Raw genomic sequence first — 24045 nt, forward strand, 5'->3', positions numbered from 1 at the left:
TAATGATGTATAAAACAAGAATTTATAAAAAAATCTAAAAGTATTCATTACCACCAGTATAACAACTTAAAAAAAATCAAAAAATTCTGATTGTAAACATTGCTTTGGTTCATACTTGGAATTTCCTTCTTGAATTCAATCTAGATCTCTGAGCTCTCTGCTGGAGTCACGCTTTGTGTGGGGTTTCAGTGACCTGTTGGGAAAAGAGAATTACAAAATCAAGTTCACAGATGGACACTTTTCACATTCAATTCAACACTTTGTTCATGCCAAACAAAAACAGCAGAGGAGTTCAACCGAGACAAGTCGACAAACATCTACCTTGTCTGTTGAAGTTCTACTGTAACACGAGGATTTCAGACTTGTGTGGGGACAGTGTGAGGCCTCACTCAAGCCGCTGTTGTGGCTAAGGCTCAGGCTGACTAAATCGTTCTGGTTCTTCATAGAACCCTTGTGTTTGAGCACACTACAGACCAGACCGGCCATTGAGTTCTGGGAGTCATCCAGAGCCCGCTGCAGACAGAAGGACACGGACGGATGCCTTCCCTGGAAACAGGAGCACAAGAAGAACTGTGAGCAACTCTTTCTCAATCAAAAGAATAACAGCCATGGTCTTGAAAGAATTGGGTTGGGTTCGGGTCCGGTGTCTCACATCGTTGGAGGCGTGGGAGAGGAGCTCGACCGCTGTAGCCGGCTGTTTTGTGTTGTTCGCCAAACAACAGTTCCTCGTCATCGGCGAAGACGTCAGTGAATCGTCGTGGCTGTAAAAGAGAAGACAAAACATTGTATTGTACGTGGATACAGAACCGTTAAATGGTGCCCCCCTGCTTCATTGATGGACTATGTTTACTACAACGCTACACTAACTTATGAATAAAATGCCTAGTGGACTAGTTCCCTACCAGGTGTGTGGTCTTGGTCTTGTGGAGTTCGGGGCCTGACCTCCATTGACAGTACGGGGGACAACTTTCCCTGTGGAGCTTTCCTGAGCAAGGCTACTACATTCATCCCTAGCCCGCACCCTACATCTGCCCCGGTATCATGACCTTTTCATGACCTTTCCCTGGCTCTGGTTCTCCAACACCCATCAACCTTCCAACATTTGTATGCCCCATTTGTGTGGGCCCATCAGTGGTCGCCCTGTAATCGTACCAGATATACTCTTGTAGCCGGTGGCAACGATCTTAAATGAGCTGGTTCTGATTTGCTGGGTTGTTTTCTCATGTTTATAAGAAGAAGACGATGGGACAGAGGTTCTATTGGATCCAAAACGATCATCCGTCTGTTCAGCCCTGCTCCGCTGACCACTGCTCTCGAAAGAGAAAAAGCCGCAGTCTTCCATGTCCACACGTTCATCCTTACTGCTCATCAACGTACTTGAGATATCAGGTCCAACGCTTGATGTTTCTCGTTCCTTATCCCAATTGTTGTCGAGAGTCCAAGTGTCCTACTGTCGAGACCCCATCTGTTTAATGCTGCTCTCGGAACTAGCTGCCTCGATGGAAGTTGAAGGAAAGGTCTTGGCATCTTCTGCAATACTGGCTGTTTCCGAAGAACAAGGCTTTGCCTGATCTTGTGGATCACTCCCTTTCCCATAGCTTGCCATCTTACCTGGTCTGCTCTCTTAAGCCTCACCCATGCAAAAACGAACACAGATGAAATCAGACTCTGTCGGGTCCTCGTCAGAATCATCTCTTAGTGCTGCTGTAAGGTAATTAACAGGACCTTCCTCAAGACAATCATCCTGGGACCTTGGTTGGAAAGTGCTACCCTGGAGGTTCTGACTCGCTAGGTCATCACCTAAAATAAAATCATCAAGGTGGTCACACTTTGGCTTGAATGACGTCCTAAACCCTGACCGGGTGTAAGCAGTGATCATGATTTCTGTTCTTGTTGACCTTGACCTATATCTTTTCCTTCAATGTGCCCTTTTGACTGTAGGTCAGCATCTGCCCTGAGCACCACGATATATTACCCAGGCTCGGAATGGAAACTGCACCCATTACAGTTTGGTCCTCTACCATTTCCTGGTGGGAATTTACTATTCTGAATGGCCTGGGGAAGAGATGGCATGTCGCGTTAAGAGAGGTTAATAATTTCACACGTCATCGGTACATCGGTTGCATTGAGGGACAGCCCAGATATGGAATCGTCTAGCTCTCTTTGTATTTTACTGCGCCTTGTTGCTGATGGAAACACGTTAAGGGTGTTTTGTTTGGCTTTTAAATGGCTGATAAAGACCTGGCTGCATGGCGACTTCAGCTGCTCTTTAGACATTTCCAGAATGTTCAGTGACAGCATCAATGTATCTCCCCTAAGGCCACAGAAAGAAGATTTTATCAAATCACTAGAGCTTGTGACACATCCTGAGCTCCATTCCTATTGGTCTGGAATGCAATCACCCGCCAACAGACTCCTGACCGCTCCTCTCTCCCAGTGTCACACGGGCCGTCTCCAAGTTCAGCTGCAGCAGCTGCAGGTCACTCTGCTGATTATCACACACCTACAAGGAAGACACAAAGCTTTATTTGGCTGTTTCAATGTATTTACTTAGCAAGGTAAAAGACAAAATTTACTAATCTCTCAAAAACAGACAACCCCACATTCAAAAAAGAAAAATCTCCAGAATTCCCAGTGAGACGATTTCTAGTAACAATAAATCCAATTCTCAAGTGTATACGAGTGTAACAGAACAAGTGTCTCAGAGCCAAGACGGATTATGTACTACAGCAGGTAGGTATGTAGTGAGACCAGACTGGTAGCTCTGGCGTCAGTCAACACAGCGAGGACCAGGAATGAGGAAACCTTGTAACTATTCTGCAAGTTACACAAAGAGCTCCCTATGTTGACAGTACTAAACCATATCGCACCATGTAAAAAAATACACTTTACAGATGACGTATACACACAGCAGACAGACAGACGGAGACTGGTTTGTCCAGGATAAAGATAAGGTAGGTGTATACACCTGTCTTAGGCAGTGAAGCTCAGACTCTGTGCGTTCCTGTTTGGACCGCGCCAGCGCCAGCAACTCATCCTTCCAGCTGTCGCCCTCCCCTGGCAGAAACCATCATTACACACGGTCAAGTAGAACCATCTCATACACATAAAGCACAACTAGATACCATATTATATCAACCAGGAACCTATTACCACATCGTATACCTTGGACACGACTCATCCCCTACTGGGAGTAATAAGGTGAATCTCAAACTGCAATATAAGCACACATCTTCAACTGTCTAAATTAGTATGTTTAAAGATATGGGTGGTTTACCTGACAAGGACAGATCCCTGCAGAGCATCTGGTGCTCCTGTTGGAGGCGAATAATCTCCTCTCTCTGGGCACTGCTTTGGGTCACGTGCTGTTGCAAGTCCTCTGCAACCACAGGAAACGCACAATAAGTAGTCCTAAAACGCAGGTCATCTCAATGGAAAATGGACACACTGTCTTTCCTAAGGGAAAGACAGTGAAAACTGTTTAATCTCCGATAATTGATCAAGGCTGCCTACAGTTAGACTGCGGACAATGGGGATTTGAAACCCAGTCACCTTAACTAAATAACATGTTATGAGTACAATATTATAAGCAAAAGGATGGTACACAATTGCATGATTGGACTGACTGAATTTTGTTTCCAAGAATATAATTACTTCAGGGAAAGAGGCCTGGGTATGCTCCTTTAGTCTTCATCAGGCTTAATTTCCCACCATTTATACTTTAAAGGAAACCTCCGTTCAGTTACATCAACGTCAGCGACAGCCTTGGATGGGTCTGGTGCTGCTCAGCTGCCAACTGCTCCCGGAGTCTCTCACCTCTGAGGGCGGCGTTCTCGTGCCTGTACGCCCGGTAGCGGCGCTTGGTCTCCTCCACCACCCTCAGGAGCCGGTCTGCCCGCGAGTGGCTCTCCTCGAGCGACGCCTCCACGTCCTGCAGGCCGAGCCTCAGCTCCCCCATGTGGGCGGCGGCCTCACGCACGTCTTTATCCTGAGGGCCAATCAATCAATAATCAATCAGTATATCAATTATTCCTCAATCACAATGGGCTCGCAAACAATTACAAGCATGGAAGCAAGTATGAATATTTAAATATTTCAAATGTTGAATATTAATATTTAAACATTTTGAATATTGCACATCAATATTTACAAGTGTGGAATAATAATATTAATATTTGGAATATTTCATTTTCTATTTGAATGCACAGAACAGAAGAGTTCAAGAGAAAGTGAACTCTAGATTGATTTAGCCATGGATGGATGGTGTGTAATTCCTTTAAATCCATTTGAACCCAAAAGAGAGTACGTGCTGCAGGTTTAGATGGTGTGGCGGTGAAGGCCCTGTAGGTCTCCATGGGTGTGTACCTTGAGTTGGAGCGTGGCTCTGAGCTGCTCCTCCCTGACCTGCAGGGAGCCCACCTGAGAGGACAGGGCCAGCACCGTGGAGGTCAGGCTGGCGTCTTTATCCTACGGAAAATAGAAAACAACTTCACTGACACTGATTAGTTGATATATTATAAAAAAGGATTAAAGGCTGGATTATACAAACAGAAAGGTTATACTGCGTTCTATGACATCATTGATAGGAGAAGTGAATTTAAATGAATAGGGAGTGCATGACATGTCTCTACTTTCCCTGTCTGATGAATTGATGAACCACGTGCAATTAAAAATCCTTCAGTTTTTTTTGTGTCACAAGGTTCGTTTTCGTATACTGCTAAATAATAACGGTAAAAACAAGGTCATATGCAAACTGGTTTGACCCTAAATATAATAAATACAGCAGATAAAATACAAGCGATTCCCCCTCTTCAAAGCTTTATTAAAACCATTCCTCTCGAATGATCCTTGATCCCCCTTGATGATGCAACCTAAATTAGAATAACATTTGAGAAACTTTTATCAAAAGCGAACATATACACGTCATTAATGAACAGGTAGGGGCTAGACATCCTCCTCAAGTGTGCCTACAGGGAGGCTATAATGTAGGGCTGATATGAGCTGCATAACGTACCCAGCTCCATCTAGCTGTACCTGGAGGTCTTTAGAGGTTCGCTCCATGTCCTGGTGCTCCTGTCCCAGCTGCTGAAGCTGCTGCTGGGTGGTGCTGAGCTCCGTCTCGAGGTCCTTGTCCCTGGCCTCCACCACCCGGACACGCCTGGTGAGGGCCCGGATCACCCCCACACACTTCTGGAGCTCTTCTGTGCAGAGACAATTATAAACCTTCAATATGAACCTTTATCCAGTGGTTTTTTCCTGAATCAATCAAATATAATTTACTGTAGCTATAGCTATGTATTACATAGCTATAGCTATTCTTATTTTATCATATTAATAAGATATACAATATACTGCATAACCAATAATTAGTTGTATATTAACCATTCAAATATAATTAATAAACTCGTTCTTCCTATTTTCTGTACCATCAGAGTCGTTTGGTAAATGGAGGAAATGCCAGCAAAACTGAACCGATGTCCTACTGTTTGTTGCCTCACCGTCCGACCTGGCGCACCTCTTCTCCAGGCTAAGGACTCGCTGGCGGTCCTGTTCCCAGGCGTGGAGCTGCTTGTGATGGGAGGCAGCCATGGTGTTCAGCTCCCTGTCCCGGTCCTTTAGCTCAGTGATCATCAGCTGCAGCTCTCTCCTCTGTCTCTGGATGGTGGAGCTCTCCAAGTCACTCACAGGTGACATCTGTTTGAAAACAAAACAAACAAGGTTCTTTTTTTGTGTCAGGTTTTTGAGAGGCAGTTCTTAGCGGTTTCATTTGTAGCACTTGTGTGTCCTGGGTATGAACAAGAGGGCACAGTCGGAGGGAAGCAAGAGAAAAAGTCACTTGAATCACTTAAAGCATATGCTTGGTGACTAAATAGTTAAAATAATTATCCCATATTCTAAATGTGGTCAAATATACACTTTATTCAAACTCAAAATGGTGATGATGATTTAGTTACTGTTGAACACTATCACTAATATTTATTAAAGAGAGATATTTTCTAACTGAATTGATCCCTTACTTGATTGTGCTGTAGCTGGGTACGACAATGATTGTCTACAGGGTAAGGTCTGACCCTCCCATCCACTTCATTGCTAGATCGGATGGAAACTTTACTGATATCAGCAGGAAATACTCCAACATTATCCTGAAAATATGGAAACCAAAGACCTTTTCAATAACTATCGTCCTATTGAATTGTCACTTAAAAACATATGCATCTTGGGGGATAATGTAAATTAAATTGCTCACCATTTTTACAGGCGTGCTTTGCCAAAGCTCAAAAGAGGGGTCTAAATCAAATACAAGAAAATGACAAAAGCAGTCAAAACTATTTGTATGCATATTAAAACAAAAGACACATGAGCAAAGACTAATGTAGGCACTTTGCTATATTCTTTCTGAAAATCAACAGTCATGTATATTAATATAAGTGTAGATTGTACAGTTTCATAAATATATATCAACATATATATTCCAAATGATTCGTTTACCATATGACCGAGGTGGAGTGGTTGAGGAGCTTCCATGAGGACATTCTCTAACCATTGCAGGTCAGGTTTGACCCAACCGTTCACCTCATTCCACAGTATCGCTGCTGTAACGGTAGGGCTGATGGCGAGTCGTTTTGGCTCAACAACTGTACTTTCTCTGGGCAGTTATCTTAGACAATACATACAGTTAACAATATTTCGAACTACATTACCTGACAATAATTTGTCAATGAGATACGTTAAGTTGTTTGAATTTCAAGTAAAACACTGTTGGTATGACTACTACTACTACTGCTACCACTGCTACTACTACTACGTTAGTATCCTTGGTGCTGTTGCCTTCTAACGACGGACCAGAAGATTACAACGTTCATAGGGACTCACAACATCGTGAAATTATTAGCTGCACAATAACAATAAAACATTATTCTCGCTAGTCATAGAATCCACATTTGTGAAAAGTTTGGGTTGCTCAACTTTGATTGGATGTTCAAACCCCGCGTCATATAAGAAGAAGGACAACGTTTCCAAAATATGATTAAAGAGCCACACGATTGTTTCTCTCCCACTAATATGAAATAAATACATAAATTCATGCACATCATTAAGGACAACAATGATTTTGTATGGGAACCTTCTAAAACGGATATGGTTTCGGGTTGATTTATTTTTGATGAAAGAACGGTAGCAGAGCATTCATATTTTCTTTAATAAAAATAACCTAAAATACCCATTAAAAAATATCTGTACTTTAGATGTGACATTAATAAACTGTTAAAAAATAATAATTATTATAAAGCGATAGATATTATTGTGGTCTATACTCCAAAGCAATAGGGGGCGGCAACGACCTAGGTGTGACGCCGCACATATACAAAACTCACGAGGAAGAGCCGAAGCTTGAAGAGGCGTGCTCTATGTAACACAACTGAACTCTCTAATCTCAATTATTTCTTCAAGTTTAATTAACTTCAATAATGCGATCTACGTTATTGAAAAGAAGACATTAATAGTGTGTTTTGAAGGGTACGTATCCTCATAATTTGTCCCTTTCTATTTATTTAAAGATCTGTTTAGTGGGCTCAACGTTAGCAAGCCTCTTGGTTGCTAGCGTCGCAACCACATCAGTTATTGCGTTTCCCTTGGCTCGGTAGGTGACAGCTTGGTAAGTTGAGGCTAGGCGTTGAATGAAACCAATACAAGTACAGTTTCCCATTCACTGACATGGACGGTGTGGTGCCCGGACGGGGGTGCAATTCGTTAAGGCATTGTCTATAGAAGTAACACCATGTAGCTTAAACAGGTGACTCAACTGGTCCATTTATAAGTGCCGCATGTGTTAGCAAGCTAACGTCAGCTTATTATATACGTATTTCATCTCTGCGTGGCGATGCTAATAACCAAGCAGTTCCTGATGTTTGTGTTATTGGTTAAACAAAAAACATGGTTGCGTCCTGTCCAATTGGACATGACACTTGAAACTATTGTATGTGACCCTCCAGATATCTAGTTGTATCAGTAGAGTGTATTGATGCCATCTATTCATGAAGAGGTTATGGGAATCAAGAAACTACGAGGACATTTTGGGGGCAGCGTATTCGATTTTATTGGCGTACAGTTCTTAGGTTAAACCCAAATGCAGAAGTGCTCCCGATGTAATTTTCTAACCTGTATTCATAAGACGTTTCCAAAATGGTTCTTAACTTTTTAATTTGTTTCTAGAATATTGGTAATGGCTACTACTGAAAACATGGAATCCAGTTCCCCTGAGTACAAAGGGGACCATGGTGCAGCTGACTCGGATTCCAAGGTTCCACATAAAGTCCTGTATTGTGGAGGTAAGAATACATAATTTATTGATCAACGTAATTGATACATTGATAAGCACTGTGAATGAATGCCTGTGATTTTTTTCTGTAAATTCATTCTATTAGTGTTCTAACCCCTTCTATCTTTGTGTTTTAGTGTGCTCTTTGCCAACAGAGGTAAATAAACAAATATTAATAATGTCGTTTCTTGTCACTCCTTTGCTATTGGCTGTAGCTTTAAAGTGAATGTCTACCATATAGCATATTGTGGAATCCAAGTGATGTAATTGTACCCTTGTGTTTACAGTACTGTGAGTATATGCCAGAGCCAGCAAAATGCAGGCACTGGCTGGAGAAGAACTTTCCAGATCTCTTTGCTAGGCTGACTGTAGGTGAGTACCGGCCATATATAATGTAATATTTGAGTGGTATATCAAATGCAAAAATACTACAGTTAGTTTCCCTGTCAGCCCTGCCAGGTATGGCTGCGTGTCTTTTGAAATTACTCATTGTAACAATCAGAATAATCAATGTGCTAGAAAGCTCCTTCATCCAAAAGTAAGATTGTCCTCATAAAATTACAGGTGGCATTTATTAATTAATGTTTTGTTTATCATGGACAATAAGTCAAAGGAAATCTTTCGGGTGCTTTTCGCCAAAAGCGATGTCCTCTACAAATGTATCTCCTCCTATTACTCGGCTATCTCATTTATTAATGGATTCTGGTGTGTCAAGTATAATCGATCTGCCCTTTACTCCATGTCCTGAATTTCATTGTCTGATTTACATATACCTCAAATTGAGCAACCAAATAAATGTAGACTTAATACTTTTCCTCACAATATTGGGAGGTACTTTTCCATTCAACACATATTTCCCAGGGAGGTTTGTATGTATGGTGTCTATATTGGTAGGTATCAGCAGCCCCTACTGGCAGAGCAGGGAATGATTTAAGTTTTGCTCCTCCAGATTCTGTTGTCCATCATAGTCCGATGATGTAACGCGTTTTCACTGACTTGAATTTATAAACCACGAATGGCAAGCCAATAATATCAAGCATAATCACCAAAAACCAAGTGGCCATTAGATTAATACAGCCTATTTCACAAAGGCACATGAAATATTTATTCCGCTGTCGCACTAACATGCAGTTGTTGTAAGCTCTCATTGTGTCACTAATTGTGTTTTGTGCATTTACTATTGATTCTCTTTTTCTGTCTCGCAGGCCCCCAGGGAAACATACCGAAACTGGAGGTTGTGACCGGAGAGGAACCACCATTAGTTGAAGAGGAGGAGAGGAAGAAACAGAAGCGAGGTTCATATGATGTTTCAATAAAGAGTATTTTCAATTACTAGGGACAGGGTAGTGTAGTGGCCAGGATGTTTGACTCCAAGCCGGAAGTTACTGGGTTTGACAACCAATGTCCACATCTACCTTTAATCACCCTTATGAATGACATGTATCCGAATTCCCTATTAATTGCTTTGGATAAAAAGGTAAGCTAAAGTACTAGAAAAATGTGACAAGATGAAGCTGTAGACAATGTTACTTGGTTTAACAAATCTTTTTTACAGTGTGTTTGAGAATATCAGTGGTATTTTTTTTGCAGGTGGAAGAGGCCAGATTAAACAGAAAAAGAAATCGGTACCACAGAAAGTCACAATAGCAAAGATCCCGCGGGCAAAGAAGAAATACGTCACAAGAGTGTGTGGCCTACAAACGTTTGGTAAGAAGAACACATCTGAGTAGTACAATCAAACACAGACGACTAGCATTGGTTTAAATTAAATCCATGCAATCGGCCCTGAATGTACTTCTCTGGGTTTCTGTGGTGCTGCCAAACCTTCCAGACATCGAGCTTAAGGATGCTCAGCGGTTCTTTGCCCAGAAGTTCTCCTGTGGAGCCTCGGTGACGCCGGAGGATGAGATCATTATTCAGGGAGACTTCACAGATGACATCATTGATGTCATTCAGGAAAAGTGGCCAGAGGTCAGTGCTCTCCTTTATACATAAGGAAAAATTTTGCTTTTTGTTCATTGAAACTTTAACATGTAGGGTATATAGCAGACGCCTTTATCCAAAGCAACTTTCAATAAGTACATTTGTCACAAGAAACCTTACTAATTCAGCCATTTATTAGGAAAATTGAGCAAAAATTGAAGCGTAAGCCTTATCAACATTTAAAACTTGTGCCAAAACAAATGCAAGAAAATGTCTTTGCTATGGTCGGATGGCAGAACATTTTTGAAAGCGGGTATCTTATGGCTATATTTCGTCTTAAGGGCTTGATGTTTCATGGCCTTTAGAAAGAAGGAGGACAACATAACACAAATAACTGAGTCAAACTCTTCTCTTTTTAGGTGGACGATGACAGCATCGACGATTTGGGAGAAGTCAAGAAGTGAAGATCTAATATGCACTTTTACTGATTATGGATGTGACATGTAACAGCAAAACCTTGGCCAAATGTACACGTTAACATTAAAAAAAAAAGAATCATTTTATATCTATTTTATTTACTGTATATAAATACTGCAGACTTGGCAATTTTAGTTATGATAGCTGCTTTCTCATTTGCCAAAAGCTGTGGTATGATGTGAATCCCTCCCATTTCTCTCAACACAAATCTAGGCTAATAAATTTCAGTCTCATTCACCTGGTCACTACTTATTATTTGTACACGTTTTAACACCTTTTTTCAAGAAGGCTAAAACGGTTAAGTTTCAATTCAGATCCTGGTTATCTGTTATACGTGTGACCAAGTTGCTAACTAACCACAAGCTGGTTGTTTTTCAGGGACTTAGCATCTGGTTGAGTCCCCTGGAGTGTGCATCTGCTGAATCATAATAGTTTTATAATGATGGCGACATCCCTAGACGAATACAGTTTACACTTTTATCCATATTCCCTTGTGCAAAGAGCACCTCCCTGGAGGCAACCTTTTAGTACATAAATACTGATAGCATTTGTGTGCCAACCCTATACATTTACATGTTATCAGGTTAGTTTGCATGAACACACAGACACGGCTGACTTCCCGCGAAAAGCAATCAATACCTATCCCTGTTGGCAGCAGCAGACGGTCGAAATTTACCTGCCGGGCTGCAGCAATGTCTCAGATGTTTAACACCACTCCGGCGGATATCTGCTGTGCCTTCGAGTCGCCCATCCTGGATAAGCTCTTGCCTCCCATCCTTATACTGGAGTTCATCTTTGGGCTGCTGGGGAACATAGTGGCACTGTGGATGTTCGTCTTTCACATGGACAACTGGAAGCCCAACTCTGTGTACCTCACCCACCTGGCCGTGGCCGACACCATCGTGCTCTTCTGCCTGCCCTTCCGGGCTGACTACTACCGCAGGGGTAAAGACTGGCTGTACGGTGACATCCCCTGTAGGATCTTACTGTTCCTGCTGGCCGCCAACCGCGCCGCAGGGATTTTCTTTCTCACAGCAGTGGCTGTTGATCGCTACTTGAAGATCGTCCATCCTCTGCACCCCATCAACCGCATGGGGCTGGGCTACGCGCTATGGGTGTCCCTGTCCTTGTGGGGGCTGATAGTCCTCGCCACAGGATACCTGCTCTCTGACCGCCACTTCTTTTACCGCAACAACCGCACCCAGTGTGAGAGCTTCAACATCTGCATGGGATACAGCCCTCTGTCCACCTGGCACAACACCTTCTACGTGGTCCAGTTCTTCCTACCCACGGCCATCGTGGCGTTCTGCACTATCAGCATCCTGTGGCAGCTGAGAACCAAGACCATCGACAGCAGCGGGAAGATCAAGCGGGCCGTGCAGTTTGTGATGGCTGTGGCATTGATCTTCGTCACCTGCTTCTTCCCCAGCACGATATCCCGCGTCGCCGTGTGGATCCTCAAGAACTGGTACAGCGAGTGCGTTCACTTCAGAGAGGCTAACCTGGCGTTCTATACGTCGGTGTGCTTCACCTACTTCAACAGCGTCCTCAACCCTCTGGTGTACTACTTCTCCAGTCCCTCGTTCAGCGGCATCTTTCAGAAACTTCTCAACAAGCTGCTGGGGAGGAAGGAAGAAGAAGAGCAGGTTTCAACGGTGGCTGCTGTAAGGATCTAGATATCAATTGGGGATTTTTCTTTGTATGATCCCCCCATTGTTACAAATTGTATCTCAAATGTTAGTGCAATAAACTTAGGGTGATTTCTAACCATTTTATCAAGAAAAATATTTGGGGTAAGTTAATGGAAATAGGGTAATTGATCAGTGAGCTGGGCAAGCTGAACGTGTCAATTGCCTCGAAATGTCATTTTAAGTGTGTATATTAGGCCTATAAATAAAGTAATGAAGAATTTAGACCTATTTCATTTAGGCATTTTTTTCTAGTGAAATTTGTCGCCAGAAAGGGAACTCAGAACAAAATACATTGTTGAAGATGTTCTAGGAAGAAGCTGAGAATTGAGGCCCAATGAACAATTTTTATCCAATTATTTTCTCTCAATAAAATGAAACCTCAGGCCATGTAACTGTCATTCTAAGGTAATGCTGTGTTTCAAGTTAGTGGTTAGTTCTTGGGGTTGCATTGTTAGAGGAAATTAGAATATCTATCGAAGTGTAGGCATATAGCCTACAGTAAGTTATACAGAGCTCCTAACTGTTATACCGCGAACTAATTGCACCCTGGGGGACAATACAATAGAGTCTAGACCCTAGAGCATCTGTGGTATAAGTGCTGCGAAGAATTTCAGAAATACAGAAATATGTACAATGTAGGCTATCCTTTAAATACGTCCATGGAACAGATGGCCAATGTGAATAATAGATACGTGGGGACCGCTGAAGAGGTCAAACTTTTCCTTGCTCTCATCGAAGAAAAAAACATTACAGCTAATTTAGATGGAAAACAACGCAATTCCACTATATATCAGGACTTAAGAGAGGATGTTATCAAAAGGATACGACAAGCCCTGGAATGTGTGCAGTTTTTCGCTCCAACCACTAATACGAATTTCCTTTGCGAACTTTCTAAAGATTCTCATCACCTTTTAGATGGAAACGTGACTAATGTGATCTCCTTATCCGCTCTTTTCTTGCAAGCCATTAAACAAAACTGGTGGATACGAATTAAAAATGTAAGGATCAATGCAAATAATGAAAGAAGATAATCATATTAAAATATTATAAAGTCCAAGAAACTTTTGACTGTTTTCTTTTCCATCTTGGATGATTAATGAGGGAAAATAACAAAGTGATGACGTTAGAGCGCGTCTGGGCTCTGCTAAACCCGGACCAAGGAGAACTTCTAGGGGGGGAGACGACACGGAGCCCGGGCCGGAAACCAACAACGACCGAAGAATAGTTTCCAATAAGCTACACTTGCAAAATAGCTAGCCTTTGGATTCATATCTAAGGTCTGATGTGTGGGACCGGCTCGGGACACCGAACCCAGCCGTCAGTGGGCGAATATCTGCAAGTGTGCATAGCTACACAGCCGCAAGTGGGAGGGCCTTGTTCGTTCCCACATCTGATTGGTTAACCGGCTACCTTTAAATAGAAACCCAAACAGCGTGACAAGATCTGAGGCGTGGAAGAACCAAGCTAAGGTAATTGACCCTAGTTCGGTTATTTTGAGAAGTATACGTTACCTGATGATGCAATATCGATAAACAAATAAAATAAAATTGACACGGTCAGACAATTTCTCTCAGCAGATTCACGTGCCACTTGGATGCCCGACATGGCAGAGATCCGGCAGGTTAGTAGCCATAGCGAGCTCAATAAAACAATGCATGTAACATGCGACGGGAATAGTATACAGTTTAGTTTAGTAAATGTATACGTAGGGATAACAAAAAGGGCTCATAAATGGTGGCATTGCTATACAATTTGAAGAAAACTTCTCATAGTTTTTCATTTTCATTCAAGTTAAAGCAGTTATAGTGGTCTCAGACGTTTGGACTCATGTAGGTTAATCAAATGTTTACATGTTGACGCATAAAGATCATCTATTTTTTTCATTTCTGTAGGTTCATGAGTCTGTGAGGCATTTGGACAATGTACTTGAGGTGTACCTCTGTAAGAAGTGCCCTAATTATCATTGCCCTCTTTGCCCCGCTGAAAGAGTACAATTCAAGGCTGTGCACGAGGCAGTGGGACATCTCCAGAATCATTTAACATGGACAGTTGTTCATGGGTGTAAGTTATTACTATCATATGCCGAGATGTTTTGTTTTGAGATATTGTGTAACTCGTTCATTAGTGCCTTTCTTCAACATTTAAAATGGTTATTAAAAAAAAAAAAATGCAAATATGCTCAAAAGTGTAGCATAAGACTTGTTTATGTGCTTGTGCATATTGTTAAAAAAATATAATAAAATTGCAAAGTATGTTAACATTAGCTCTGATATTGTTATTTGTGTTTACATTGTACGTGATATTCCTCCTTGACCTTTTTCAGGTTTCAAAGTGTATAAATGTCACCTAAGCTGCCATGATAAACCCCATTATCACTGTCACAGTTGCCACAAATTCATTGTTAGAAGGTGTGACTACACCAGTCACATTAAGAGGCATCCTAGTCCAGCCGCCAAGCACCCTGGCTCACCTGAAAAGCCCTCTGCCTCAGCTGTTGTGCCCCCCAGTCCTTCTGTTGGACCCCCTGGTCCTGCGGTTGTACCCCCCAACCCTTCTATGGGCCCCCCTCACCCGCACCCAAGACCTGCTCCGTCTGGCTTGGCAGCTGCCAGGGGGAAGTTTAAGGTGGAGTACCGTCCTAAATTTGATGTAAGGCTGTACACCGAAAAACAGTACAGTATGGTCAAACAGTTTAAACCTCACAATTTATGTATTACAGACATTTTTTTCAAAGTACTCCTCGGACACGGTTATCTAATGTTCTACCAGTATGAGCTGGAATTACATGTGTTATTTTTTACTTATTGTATGTTACTTTGTATGTACAACTTGCCTTTATAACATATTTATGGCTGTGCCTGGGACAGATATTTTGAAATTCTATAGAATTAGGAAATAAATTATTGCAGCATAGTTTGGTAACGTGGCCAGAGATGCTTAATAGAAGTTAAACTTGCACTAAGTAAAATTTCGAAAAGTATAATGCGCAGATCTTGGTAGTCTCATCCAGGTTATTGGTAGTGGACTCTTGGATTTTCTGACTATACTGTAGGTTATTAAATGTTTCCATGTTGCCACAAGCTGTGCCGCAAAAAGATAAACTAATTCTACCATTTCTGTAGGTTCATGACTCTGTGAGGCATTTGGACAATGCACTTGAGGTGTACCTCTGTAAGAAGTGCCCTAATTATCATTGCCCTCTTTGCCCCACTGAAAGAGTACAATTCAAAGCTGCGCACGAGGCAGTGGGACACCTCCAGAATCATTTAACATGGACAGTTGTTCATGGGTGTAAGTTTTTCTTCTTGTAAATCTCATTGGTACCTTTCCGCAATAGATGTAGCCTAAGACTGTTACAGTAGCTTTTATATTGTAATTTGTTGGACACTAATATGCTGTAATTGACATTCCTGCTTTGCTCATTTCAGGTTACAAAGTGTATAAATGTCACCACAGCTGCCATGATAAACCCCATTATCACTGTCAGAGTTGCCACAAATGCATTGTTAGAAGGTGTGACTACAGCAGTCACATTAAGAGGCATCACCGCCCAGCTGCCAAGAGCCACGTCTCGCCTGAGGAGCGCCCTGCCTCAGCCGTTGTGCCCCCCACTCTTGGTCCCCCTGGTCCTCCTATTGGACCTCCAGACCCTTCTATTAAGCCCCCTGCCTCTTCTGATGGACCCTATGGTTCTCCCATTGATCCCCCGGCCCCTTCGGTTGTGCCCCCCGGTTCTTCTGTCGGACCCCCCGACCTGCGCCCCAGACCTGCTGTATCTTGCCTCGTAGCTGCCAGGGGGAAGTTGAAGGTGCTGCACTGCCCTGAATGTGACTTACGGCTCTACGCCAAAAACCTGAAGACACATCTTGTCAGGAGGCACACTGCTCCCGGCGTCGATGTTGCTTCTTCAAACCAGCTTGCCAGCCAGTGTGATGCCGGCAGAAATGGAGTTGAAACCACAATATTATTAAATACCTGATACGTCAATGTCAAAGGGTGTGCATTCTTTTTAGGTGTTACACCTCTTCCTTTATGTGTATAGACTTACAGTGGAATATTTGTGCAGATAAATTTACATCTCTGTGTACTGGTGTGAATTGACTTTAATCAGCTAAAATGAAAATATTATTCTGTGGGTCTTAACTGTTTTAGTTAAGTTATACATGCCTGTGTGTATTAAAAGCATTTCCGTGCCGCACTGGTGCAAAGTGACTTTTCGTCTATAAAACCCAATAGATGAATGTAACTTATCGATAATCACAGTTTGTAACAGGTATAAGTATAATTATTATACATTTTTATCATCATGGCTTCCTCTGCCAAACATAGCAATTTATAATATTGCTAGATGCTTGACGACACAAAGAACTGGAGGTACCCAACTGAGTGCCCTTTCTCCCCACATGAGCGCAGACTGCTGAGCCCTAAAGACCACAAAATGTTTCTGGACAAAGTGGGGAAGGTGAAGGTACATATTTCATGGCTACACTAAGCCTAAAATCCCCAAGCCATGGACAACGCATCTCTGGGAGATGGGAGCAATATCTCGTATGATACACAAAACACCCAAAAGACACTGCACAGGATTTAAGTGATGCCTGAACTGACTGGGAAAATAAATAGCCAGGTTGTTTAAGCATAGCCAAACGATTTGGTATAGCCCATTGTCACAAGGGTCCCACATTCTCCTGAAATCGTGAAGTAGGGGGTCTGAGGACACACGATTTAGCTTTCCCCGATAGATTCGGGAGGGCAAAGATTTATACTAACCGGCTTGAAATGATAGGCCCTACTCGCGTTGTTTGGGCGGGGACAGACTGAAATCAGCGATTACGGTGACCACAGCCAAAACAAACGCCCCGTTCCTCAAAACGGATGACTCAGATAGGCCTATCTCGATTAAAATGTTGACAATCAGACATAAATCCATGATTTCCTTCCCTGTAAATGGCTTAAACTGCTGCTTTACTATCAATACGTTATTTTTTCTAAGCCTCCAAAAACGTAGGCTTTAAACGGTGATTGAAATTTTGGTTTCAGTTGGAATGACATTCATTAAAGAGAATAGGTAATTCCATTTTCCATTCGCAGTATTTATTTTATCTTGGTTTTGAAGGGTAATTTTAAGAAAGTCACTTTTAAAATCCTAACCTCTTTCCCTGGACTTCTCATTTCATGACAGAACGACTAGAATAGGCTTTAAATTGACTTTACTGGTGAGTAAGAGGGCAGGACATCGAAACATGCTTTGAAGGGAGGTATATCCGTTTCTGTGGGTTTAGTGGTTTCTTTATAGGTCCATGGGTGAGAGGCATGGACCTATAAAAGAAGGTGAGAGGGACCTTTATCCACTCAGTCCCCAATCAGGAATAATGTTGTGTATGGGTAATTGAGGTGTTGAAGGTGTTGATTCATTAATACGTGTTCAGATAATTGCCATATTGGCTTTGCTTTTTTATGCCACTATCAATCCATAACAACGATTTATTTGATCCTGCCAATCAATATTACACATGTTAATAAAACATAACATGGTCAATTAAGTTATACTGCGAAACTTTGCTCCCTCGGGGACAATGTGATCTACTATATCGAACCAACGATTTTTCAGTATAAAACAAAATACAGCAGACAAAGAATAAATACAGCATAAAGAGAAAAAAATATCAAAGAGGTTATCCTTTCCATAATTCCACGTAACTTTTGACAGCTTTCTCTTTATTTATAGGCTAAAATCATAGGGATCTTTGGAAAATAACATAGCAATGTTGTGAAGCTTACGTCAGACTGTCTGGGCAGTGGGCAGGGATCGGCCAGGGTGGGAGGCTGGAGCCAAATAACACGTTCCTGCAATAGTGAATGCTGCAGTTACAGCACCACACTCATAGGACCGCATTTCTAAGAACTGTTGTGTCGGGTTAGAGATTGTTTTAAGTTTAGGCCTATGCGTTATGATATGAATGGTTAAGTTTACTGTAGTAGGGGAAAGAGATGTTTAAGTTGAGATGTTTGTTGTTGAGTTATTAGGTTAGATACGGTTACGTTTAGGTGCTAGGACAGAGATGTTAAAGTTTAGGTATTACATTAGAGATGGTTACGTTTTGTTAAAAGGTTAGTGATGGTTCTTTTAGGTATTAGGTCCGACATGGTTAAGTTTAAGCTTTTGGTCAGGGTAAGTTACAGTACTTTTTGTTATTTGTTTAAGTTTAGTTATTAGGTTAGCTTCCTGTTGTGTTTCACCCTGTTTTCATTCATTATTCTTGAGCTGCTCATCGTGAGATTCCTTCGCCCTCCAAGGAAATGTTGAGACCTATACATGCGGTCCTATGAATGCGGTCCTGACACTGCGGTCCTGAGACTGCAGCCTGCTCTATTGTAGCAACTACTCAGACAGAGCCTGGGATGGGAGCGGATCAGTCTTCATAAACCTAACGGTGCGGTCGGTGGAGACGCTGCGCGAAAACGCTACGTCGCTTTAACTCAGAAAACATTTCCTTTATAGACCAAGCCTCAAGTAAGCCTTTTTGTTAAGTTGTCAGATTGTCATCAGCATATGTGTGTTTGTTTCATGTTATGCTCGTGAGAAACGAGCTTTCTAATGATCCAACGTAAAACTGTTATGCTATATCGCTAATGAGTAAGCTAGCTAGCTTCACATTCCAGCAGGGATCGTAAACAACTGACGGTAACGAACTGAACATGAATCCATGTATGACTGGGAAAAGTATCGGCATTGGGCGTATTCAATAGATACACAGTCGACACGACACGTCATATGCAGCATCGCACATATCTGTCTGTACGAATACATGGTGTAAAACACTTGTTACTTCCTAATATATCGATTGTCTGGTTTCGAGGGATGTCCTGTCAGACAGTGTCACGACGTGTGAAGACACATGTTGAAGACATGAGCATGTAAGACTTGCAGAGTGTGATATTGTCCTCATAGGGCGGGTACTGCACCTGGTGTGGGCGTCTTTTCTTTCATACTACCTAGGCTGGTAAACAGGTTGGAAACACCCGATCCACGAGGGTTCCCCTGAGTCTACAGAATATGTGTATTACTGTTCAATAGGAATTGGATATTGTAGTCCATGTTTCGTTGTGTTAAGGTTTGAAGTCGGACGGGGGCGAATATTATATAATTATATAAAACAAGGCAGTGTCGAACTATTATTCGTCATGACAGTTGAAATGTTGTTTTATTTTCTTTATTTTTACTGACTTTTTCATATCCTAAACCCAAAACAAAAATTGTATTATATTTCGAATTATTATTATTACTTTATGGGATATTAATGGTCGATTTTTGAATTTCAGTTCTACTGGCTAATTAGGCCTAAGCATGCACCTGCTTCTTTCTTAGCCTGGTTTATTTGAGATAATTAAATGATTTGCAATTCATGTTATTACTATGTTACTATATATGAATTGCCATCCATGTCATCTACTTATTTAGATACAGTGCAAATATAATTTTGTGTAGATTAGGTGATGGCACAATGGTCAACTCCCTGCCTAAACGCACCTGGTTCGATACCCAATTTATTATGTCCCTTTTTTTACAATTCGCCTCTTGCCAGGCCGTTGCCAGGTCAGACAGATAGATGACAAAAAAACAAGGGAGCTGCAGATATATACGTATGAGGCAACAAACCGCATGAAGAGGCAAGTCATAGCAAAGCAAAGACTACAGTAGTACAAAACCAAACTGTGCAAGGGGCACTCAACAATACAGTACGGGCTCACAGATGACATATGCCAGGACACATGACAGAAGCAAAGCCACTGATAGGCAAATAGCAAATGAGGAGTCAGACGGGCTGAGAACAAGGCTAGGGACTAGCTCATATCTTTTTTGTCTTTTTTTGTGATGGTAGTGTGTGGGCCTAGTGGGCCTTGGGCAGCCCAGTAGACCAAGAAGACCCTGCACCTCCCCCCGCTACTCACAGGCCTGGAGGCAGAGACAGAGACAGCCATGAGTACAGGCAAGCCCAGTGGACTGAAACCCCCTACCAAGATAGGACGCCCTGCTGGAGTGCCAGTGAGGACGTCCCCCTCTTCGGGTAGGAACCAGAAGGGTGTATCTTCGATTTAAGTTGATTGTTTTTATTTAATGGCCTCATCCTTTGAACATTCCTTGTAAAATGTCACCACTGTATTGATTATTTCAGTTGGTTTGGAAAGAAAATAGTTCTACACCTTTTTTACTGAATTGATTGTTGATTTTGTTTATAAATGGAATGGAAGGCCTCTATTGACATGCTGTGTCCACACTTGATATGTGCTTTTCTATGTTTGGATCATTCTTTATAAGGAATGAAACAAACTGTGTTAATTGAAAAAGTCTTGGAATGTAGCATTATTCCATTGCCAAGGGTCATTCCTTAAATGTTATAAACAAAGAGGTCCTTGTACTGTGTCTGCAGAGTAGCTGTCTTCCACCCGTCCCAGCCGCGTGGCTCTAGATGATCTTAATCAAATATACAACACGTTCCATCATTCCCGCAGGCGCTGCGAAGGCCTTCCCCCCTACCTCTGCTCCGGAGAGACCCCCGGCCCCCGGCGGGGCCACCTCCCCGGGCCACGATGGAGCCCCCGGGCCGGACTTCCAGCTGGGGGAGAAGGTCTGGGTGAACGGCAACAAGGCCGGCTGCGTGCGGTTCATCGGAGGCACCCAGTTCGCCCCGGGCCAGTGGGCCGGGATCGTGCTGGAGGAGAGCATCGGGAAGAACGACGGCTCGGTGGCCGGGGTCCGCTACTTCACGTGCGAGGACGGCCAGGGGATCTTCACGCGGCCGTCCAAGCTGTCCCACACCCCGCTGCCGCAGAAGGAGAAAGAGGAGGCGGTGGTGAACGGAGGGAAGGTTGATGCCAGCCCGGCCCAAGGTGCCAGCCCAGCACAGGGTGAATCCAAGGGGGAGGCAGAGGCCACGCCCACCAGCCCCGCGACTGCTGCCCCCGCGACTGCTGCCCCCTCGACTGCTGCCCCCGCTGGTAATTTATATAATACACAAACACCAATACTTATTGATGTATTCTTGTATTTCTTTACTTTATTATCCTTTTTTATATTTGGGTATATATAGGCTTATGTTATTGTAGTGACAAGTATTTTATCTATTCTTTTCTTTAAATGTCTACTTTATTAATCTTTGCGACATCATCATTCTAAGATCCCGCTGTCATTCCAGCCCAGGGCTCGGGCATCAGGATGATGGGAAGTTTAGATATAGCACTCCCGACCAGCGGGTCCATGACCAACCTCTCCGAGACGGACTCAGTCAAGAAGGGCAAGAGGGAGCTGAGGCTCGGAGACCGAGTCCTGGTGAGAGCACAACCATCCCTCAGAATATTAAAGCTTTGAGGTGTGACTGAACCCCCTGTTTCAGCTGGAGTTCCAGCACTAGGAGAGAATACTTTCATCTCCATGGATACGGCCAGTGGCGACTTAGTGCTCCTTTCTTTTAAGCTTGTACCATTGTTGTGTATGAGCGTTATAATGAGGTTATAATGATGTTGTATATGAGATCCACCACACACAGTGGCGTTATACTATGAGTGTCCAAGAAGCTTAACCCTCTATGACGCACCGTCAACTGCAGCCCAGTCAGAGCTCCACGCATCCACAAACACACCAAGCCGACAGCTTCACTTGGTCTTAACCCAGTCCCTTGACACTTAGAATTAGGAGAAAGTATTTTACTCCTGTTTTCTCTAAATTACAGTTTTATTTTAATCCCAGTGATAAACCGCACGGATTACCATGTTGACCATTTAATAATTTTTATTGCCACATTTAAAACCAATTTTGTTACTATCATAAGCACTTTGTCCACGTTTTGTGTATCTCTTTCGTGTGGTAACCCAGGTGGGGGGCACCAAGGCGGGGGTGGTGCGGTTCCTGGGTGAGACGGACTTCGCCAAGGGGGACTGGTGCGGTGTGGAGCTGGACGAACCGCTGGGGAAGAACGACGGGGCGGTGGCAGGAGCCAGGTAGGCCGCCGACATTAAGGACCTTCTTCCGCACAGGGTTCTTAGTAGGACCGACGCAGGTGTCGCTCATAATACTAATTATAGGTAGGGCTGCTTGATTATCAGAAAAATCATAATCACGATTATATATATATATATATATATATTATTGTCGCTGCCAAAAAATCGATGTAACTGAGAAGTTTGAAATTTCACTCTAAAAAAATACACAAAATGGTTGAAAATCTAGATTACGTTAATTTTGTGATCGTTTGACGCTAAAATCGAAATCGCGATCAAAATTCGATTAATCGCCGCTCCCTAATAATAGGTACCTTTCTGGACCAGTAGACTAAACGAGGGAAGGTAACTCTCATTGACTATGGAGCATTTACACAGAGCTGTCTCAGCAGGGCAATCACAGGGCTGCTCCCAGCATTAACAAGGGGGTAGGGAGGCAGCTCTTTCGTTTATGTGTGTCAAAGCCCCCGCACGGTCAATGGGAGTTGTCTTCACTAGTTTAGTCTGCTACCCGTGCCCTGCGACACGATGGCACCGCTGTGAATAGGGTCTATTATCCCTCTTCTCTCTCCGTCCCATGAGTGAATATCACTATCGCTTCAGTTGATTAATGGCGAGGTGCAGTTTGTTCAGGGCTTTCTGTAAGAGGAGAGAGGGGAGGGGGCGGGGCCTAAAGGGCCTGAACTGAAGACTGGTGACTCAGTGACAGGTGTCGTCGATCACTAATCGCCTGTCTTTTAGAATTTCAGTATTACATTTGTGTGCTTTTTCTCCCTATAGTAAAAAGTCCCTAAAGTAAAAAAAAACAAAGTTTAACTCTTGATAGTCTGAAGCTTGGGACCAACTACACAAGTTTTCAATATGAACGATTAAAGAGAGTAAGTGTAACGACTGACGTGTGCTGACTTTCCAGTCTCGTCTGCGCACACACATAACAACTGATGTCTTTGGGGAACGCAAATCCAAGGGGTGAACAGAGGGCACAGTGTTGTGCTTGCCATGCACCCACCAGAGTGTCCCACGACACCGTAACAAAGTAAACAAACAAACATCTATGCCCTACAGCTCAGCTCTGTGGTTTAGGCAGCAATCAGTGTGAAAGATGTTATCGAAGAATATGGTGTCAGCCTCCGTCTGTAACATCCACTCGCTTGTCTTTGATATTGACTTACATCAATATCAAAGAAAATCCTTTTGATTGTCTTATGTCGTTCACTTTGAGGATCATTCACACTGCGGATGTTTTCTAAAACGCCCGCTCCTACGGAATACACACTTTCATTGGCTGTTGAAAATACCCCTGGCCGCTTTGCCTCTTTGACCAACACACACCAGCGGATCAAGGAAAGACTAGCTCTGACAAGTGTGTGATTGAATGTGGTCCATGTCGACCGGGATCGAATAGAGAAAGATCTGCGTCCTTCACTCCCACACAGTGTGGCCCACACAGTGTGGCTTTAAGTTGACTGAGTTTCTGTTTCGTTTTCCCAGATACTTCCAGTGCATGCCGAGGTACGGGCTGTTCGCGCCCGTCCACAAGGTGACCCGCATCGGGTTCCCCTCCACCACGCCCACCAAGGCCAAGAGTGGGCACAGGAGGTCCATGCTCAGACACAGCCCCAGCGCCTCCTCCATCAG

The 24045-nt window shown here is 43.0% G+C and overlaps 4 protein-coding genes and 1 long non-coding RNA gene across 7 annotated transcripts in view; 4 read left to right on the forward strand and 1 right to left on the reverse strand.

Moving 5' to 3' along the window:
- Window positions 1–89: 89 nt before the first annotated feature.
- ccdc62 (coiled-coil domain containing 62) lies at window positions 90–6943 on the reverse strand. Its single transcript, XM_030342435.1, has 13 exons — window positions 6490–6943; window positions 6248–6288; window positions 6018–6143; window positions 5499–5694; window positions 5035–5201; window positions 4366–4467; window positions 3817–3988; window positions 3278–3379; window positions 2969–3057; window positions 2403–2503; window positions 653–761; window positions 322–546; window positions 90–193 (listed from the first exon to the last, which is right to left on the reverse strand). Exons 1-13 carry the CDS (start codon window positions 6542–6544, stop codon window positions 167–169), a joined length of 1512 nt encoding a protein of 503 aa, XP_030198295.1. The 5' UTR covers window positions 6545–6943; the 3' UTR covers window positions 90–166.
- A 412-nt stretch (window positions 6944–7355) lies between these two features.
- On the forward strand, window positions 7356–10954 carry denr (density-regulated protein). 2 transcript variants are annotated; one of them, XM_030342218.1, is made up of 8 exons: window positions 7356–7515; window positions 8212–8327; window positions 8455–8474; window positions 8605–8689; window positions 9523–9612; window positions 9908–10024; window positions 10149–10288; window positions 10660–10954. In XM_030342218.1, the coding sequence occupies exons 2-8, from the start codon at window positions 8222–8224 to the stop codon at window positions 10702–10704; spliced, it is 603 nt and encodes a 200-aa protein (XP_030198078.1). In that variant the 5' UTR covers window positions 7356–7515; window positions 8212–8221; the 3' UTR covers window positions 10705–10954. The 2 variants fall into 2 exon arrangements, with proteins under 2 accessions (XP_030198078.1, XP_030198079.1); XM_030342219.1 differs by having other exon boundaries at window positions 7359–7654.
- Window positions 10955–11380: 426 nt separating this feature from the next.
- Window positions 11381–13424, forward strand: LOC115532315 (hydroxycarboxylic acid receptor 3-like). Its single transcript, XM_030342023.1, has one exon. It carries the CDS (start codon window positions 11410–11412, stop codon window positions 12391–12393), a length of 984 nt encoding a protein of 327 aa, XP_030197883.1. The 5' UTR covers window positions 11381–11409; the 3' UTR covers window positions 12394–13424.
- Window positions 13425–13557: 133 nt separating this feature from the next.
- Window positions 13558–16593, forward strand: LOC115531870 (uncharacterized). The gene is made up of 4 exons (XR_003973959.1): window positions 13558–13877; window positions 13986–14029; window positions 14301–15699; window positions 15837–16593. It is a non-coding gene; the product is annotated as an uncharacterized LOC115531870 (long non-coding RNA).
- A 2188-nt stretch (window positions 16594–18781) lies between these two features.
- clip1b (CAP-GLY domain containing linker protein 1b) overlaps window positions 18782–24045 on the forward strand; it is a 24001-nt gene continuing 18737 nt past the window's right edge. For both annotated transcript variants that reach the window (XM_030341394.1, XM_030341395.1), the window contains exons 1-6: window positions 18782–18922; window positions 20292–20477; window positions 20923–21408; window positions 21606–21739; window positions 22283–22407; window positions 23899–24045. The exon at window positions 23899–24045 is cut by the window's right edge and continues 58 nt beyond it. In XM_030341394.1, coding sequence (XP_030197254.1) covers window positions 20390–20477; window positions 20923–21408; window positions 21606–21739; window positions 22283–22407; window positions 23899–24045 — 980 coding nt within the window. In that variant the 5' untranslated portion in view covers window positions 18782–18922; window positions 20292–20389. The remainder of the gene's footprint in view (window positions 18923–20291; window positions 20478–20922; window positions 21409–21605; window positions 21740–22282; window positions 22408–23898) is intronic.

The sequence above is a fragment of the Gadus morhua genome, chromosome 19, assembly GCF_902167405.1.
Source record: "Gadus morhua chromosome 19, gadMor3.0, whole genome shotgun sequence".
Classification (NCBI taxonomy): domain Eukaryota; kingdom Metazoa; phylum Chordata; class Actinopteri; order Gadiformes; family Gadidae; genus Gadus; species Gadus morhua.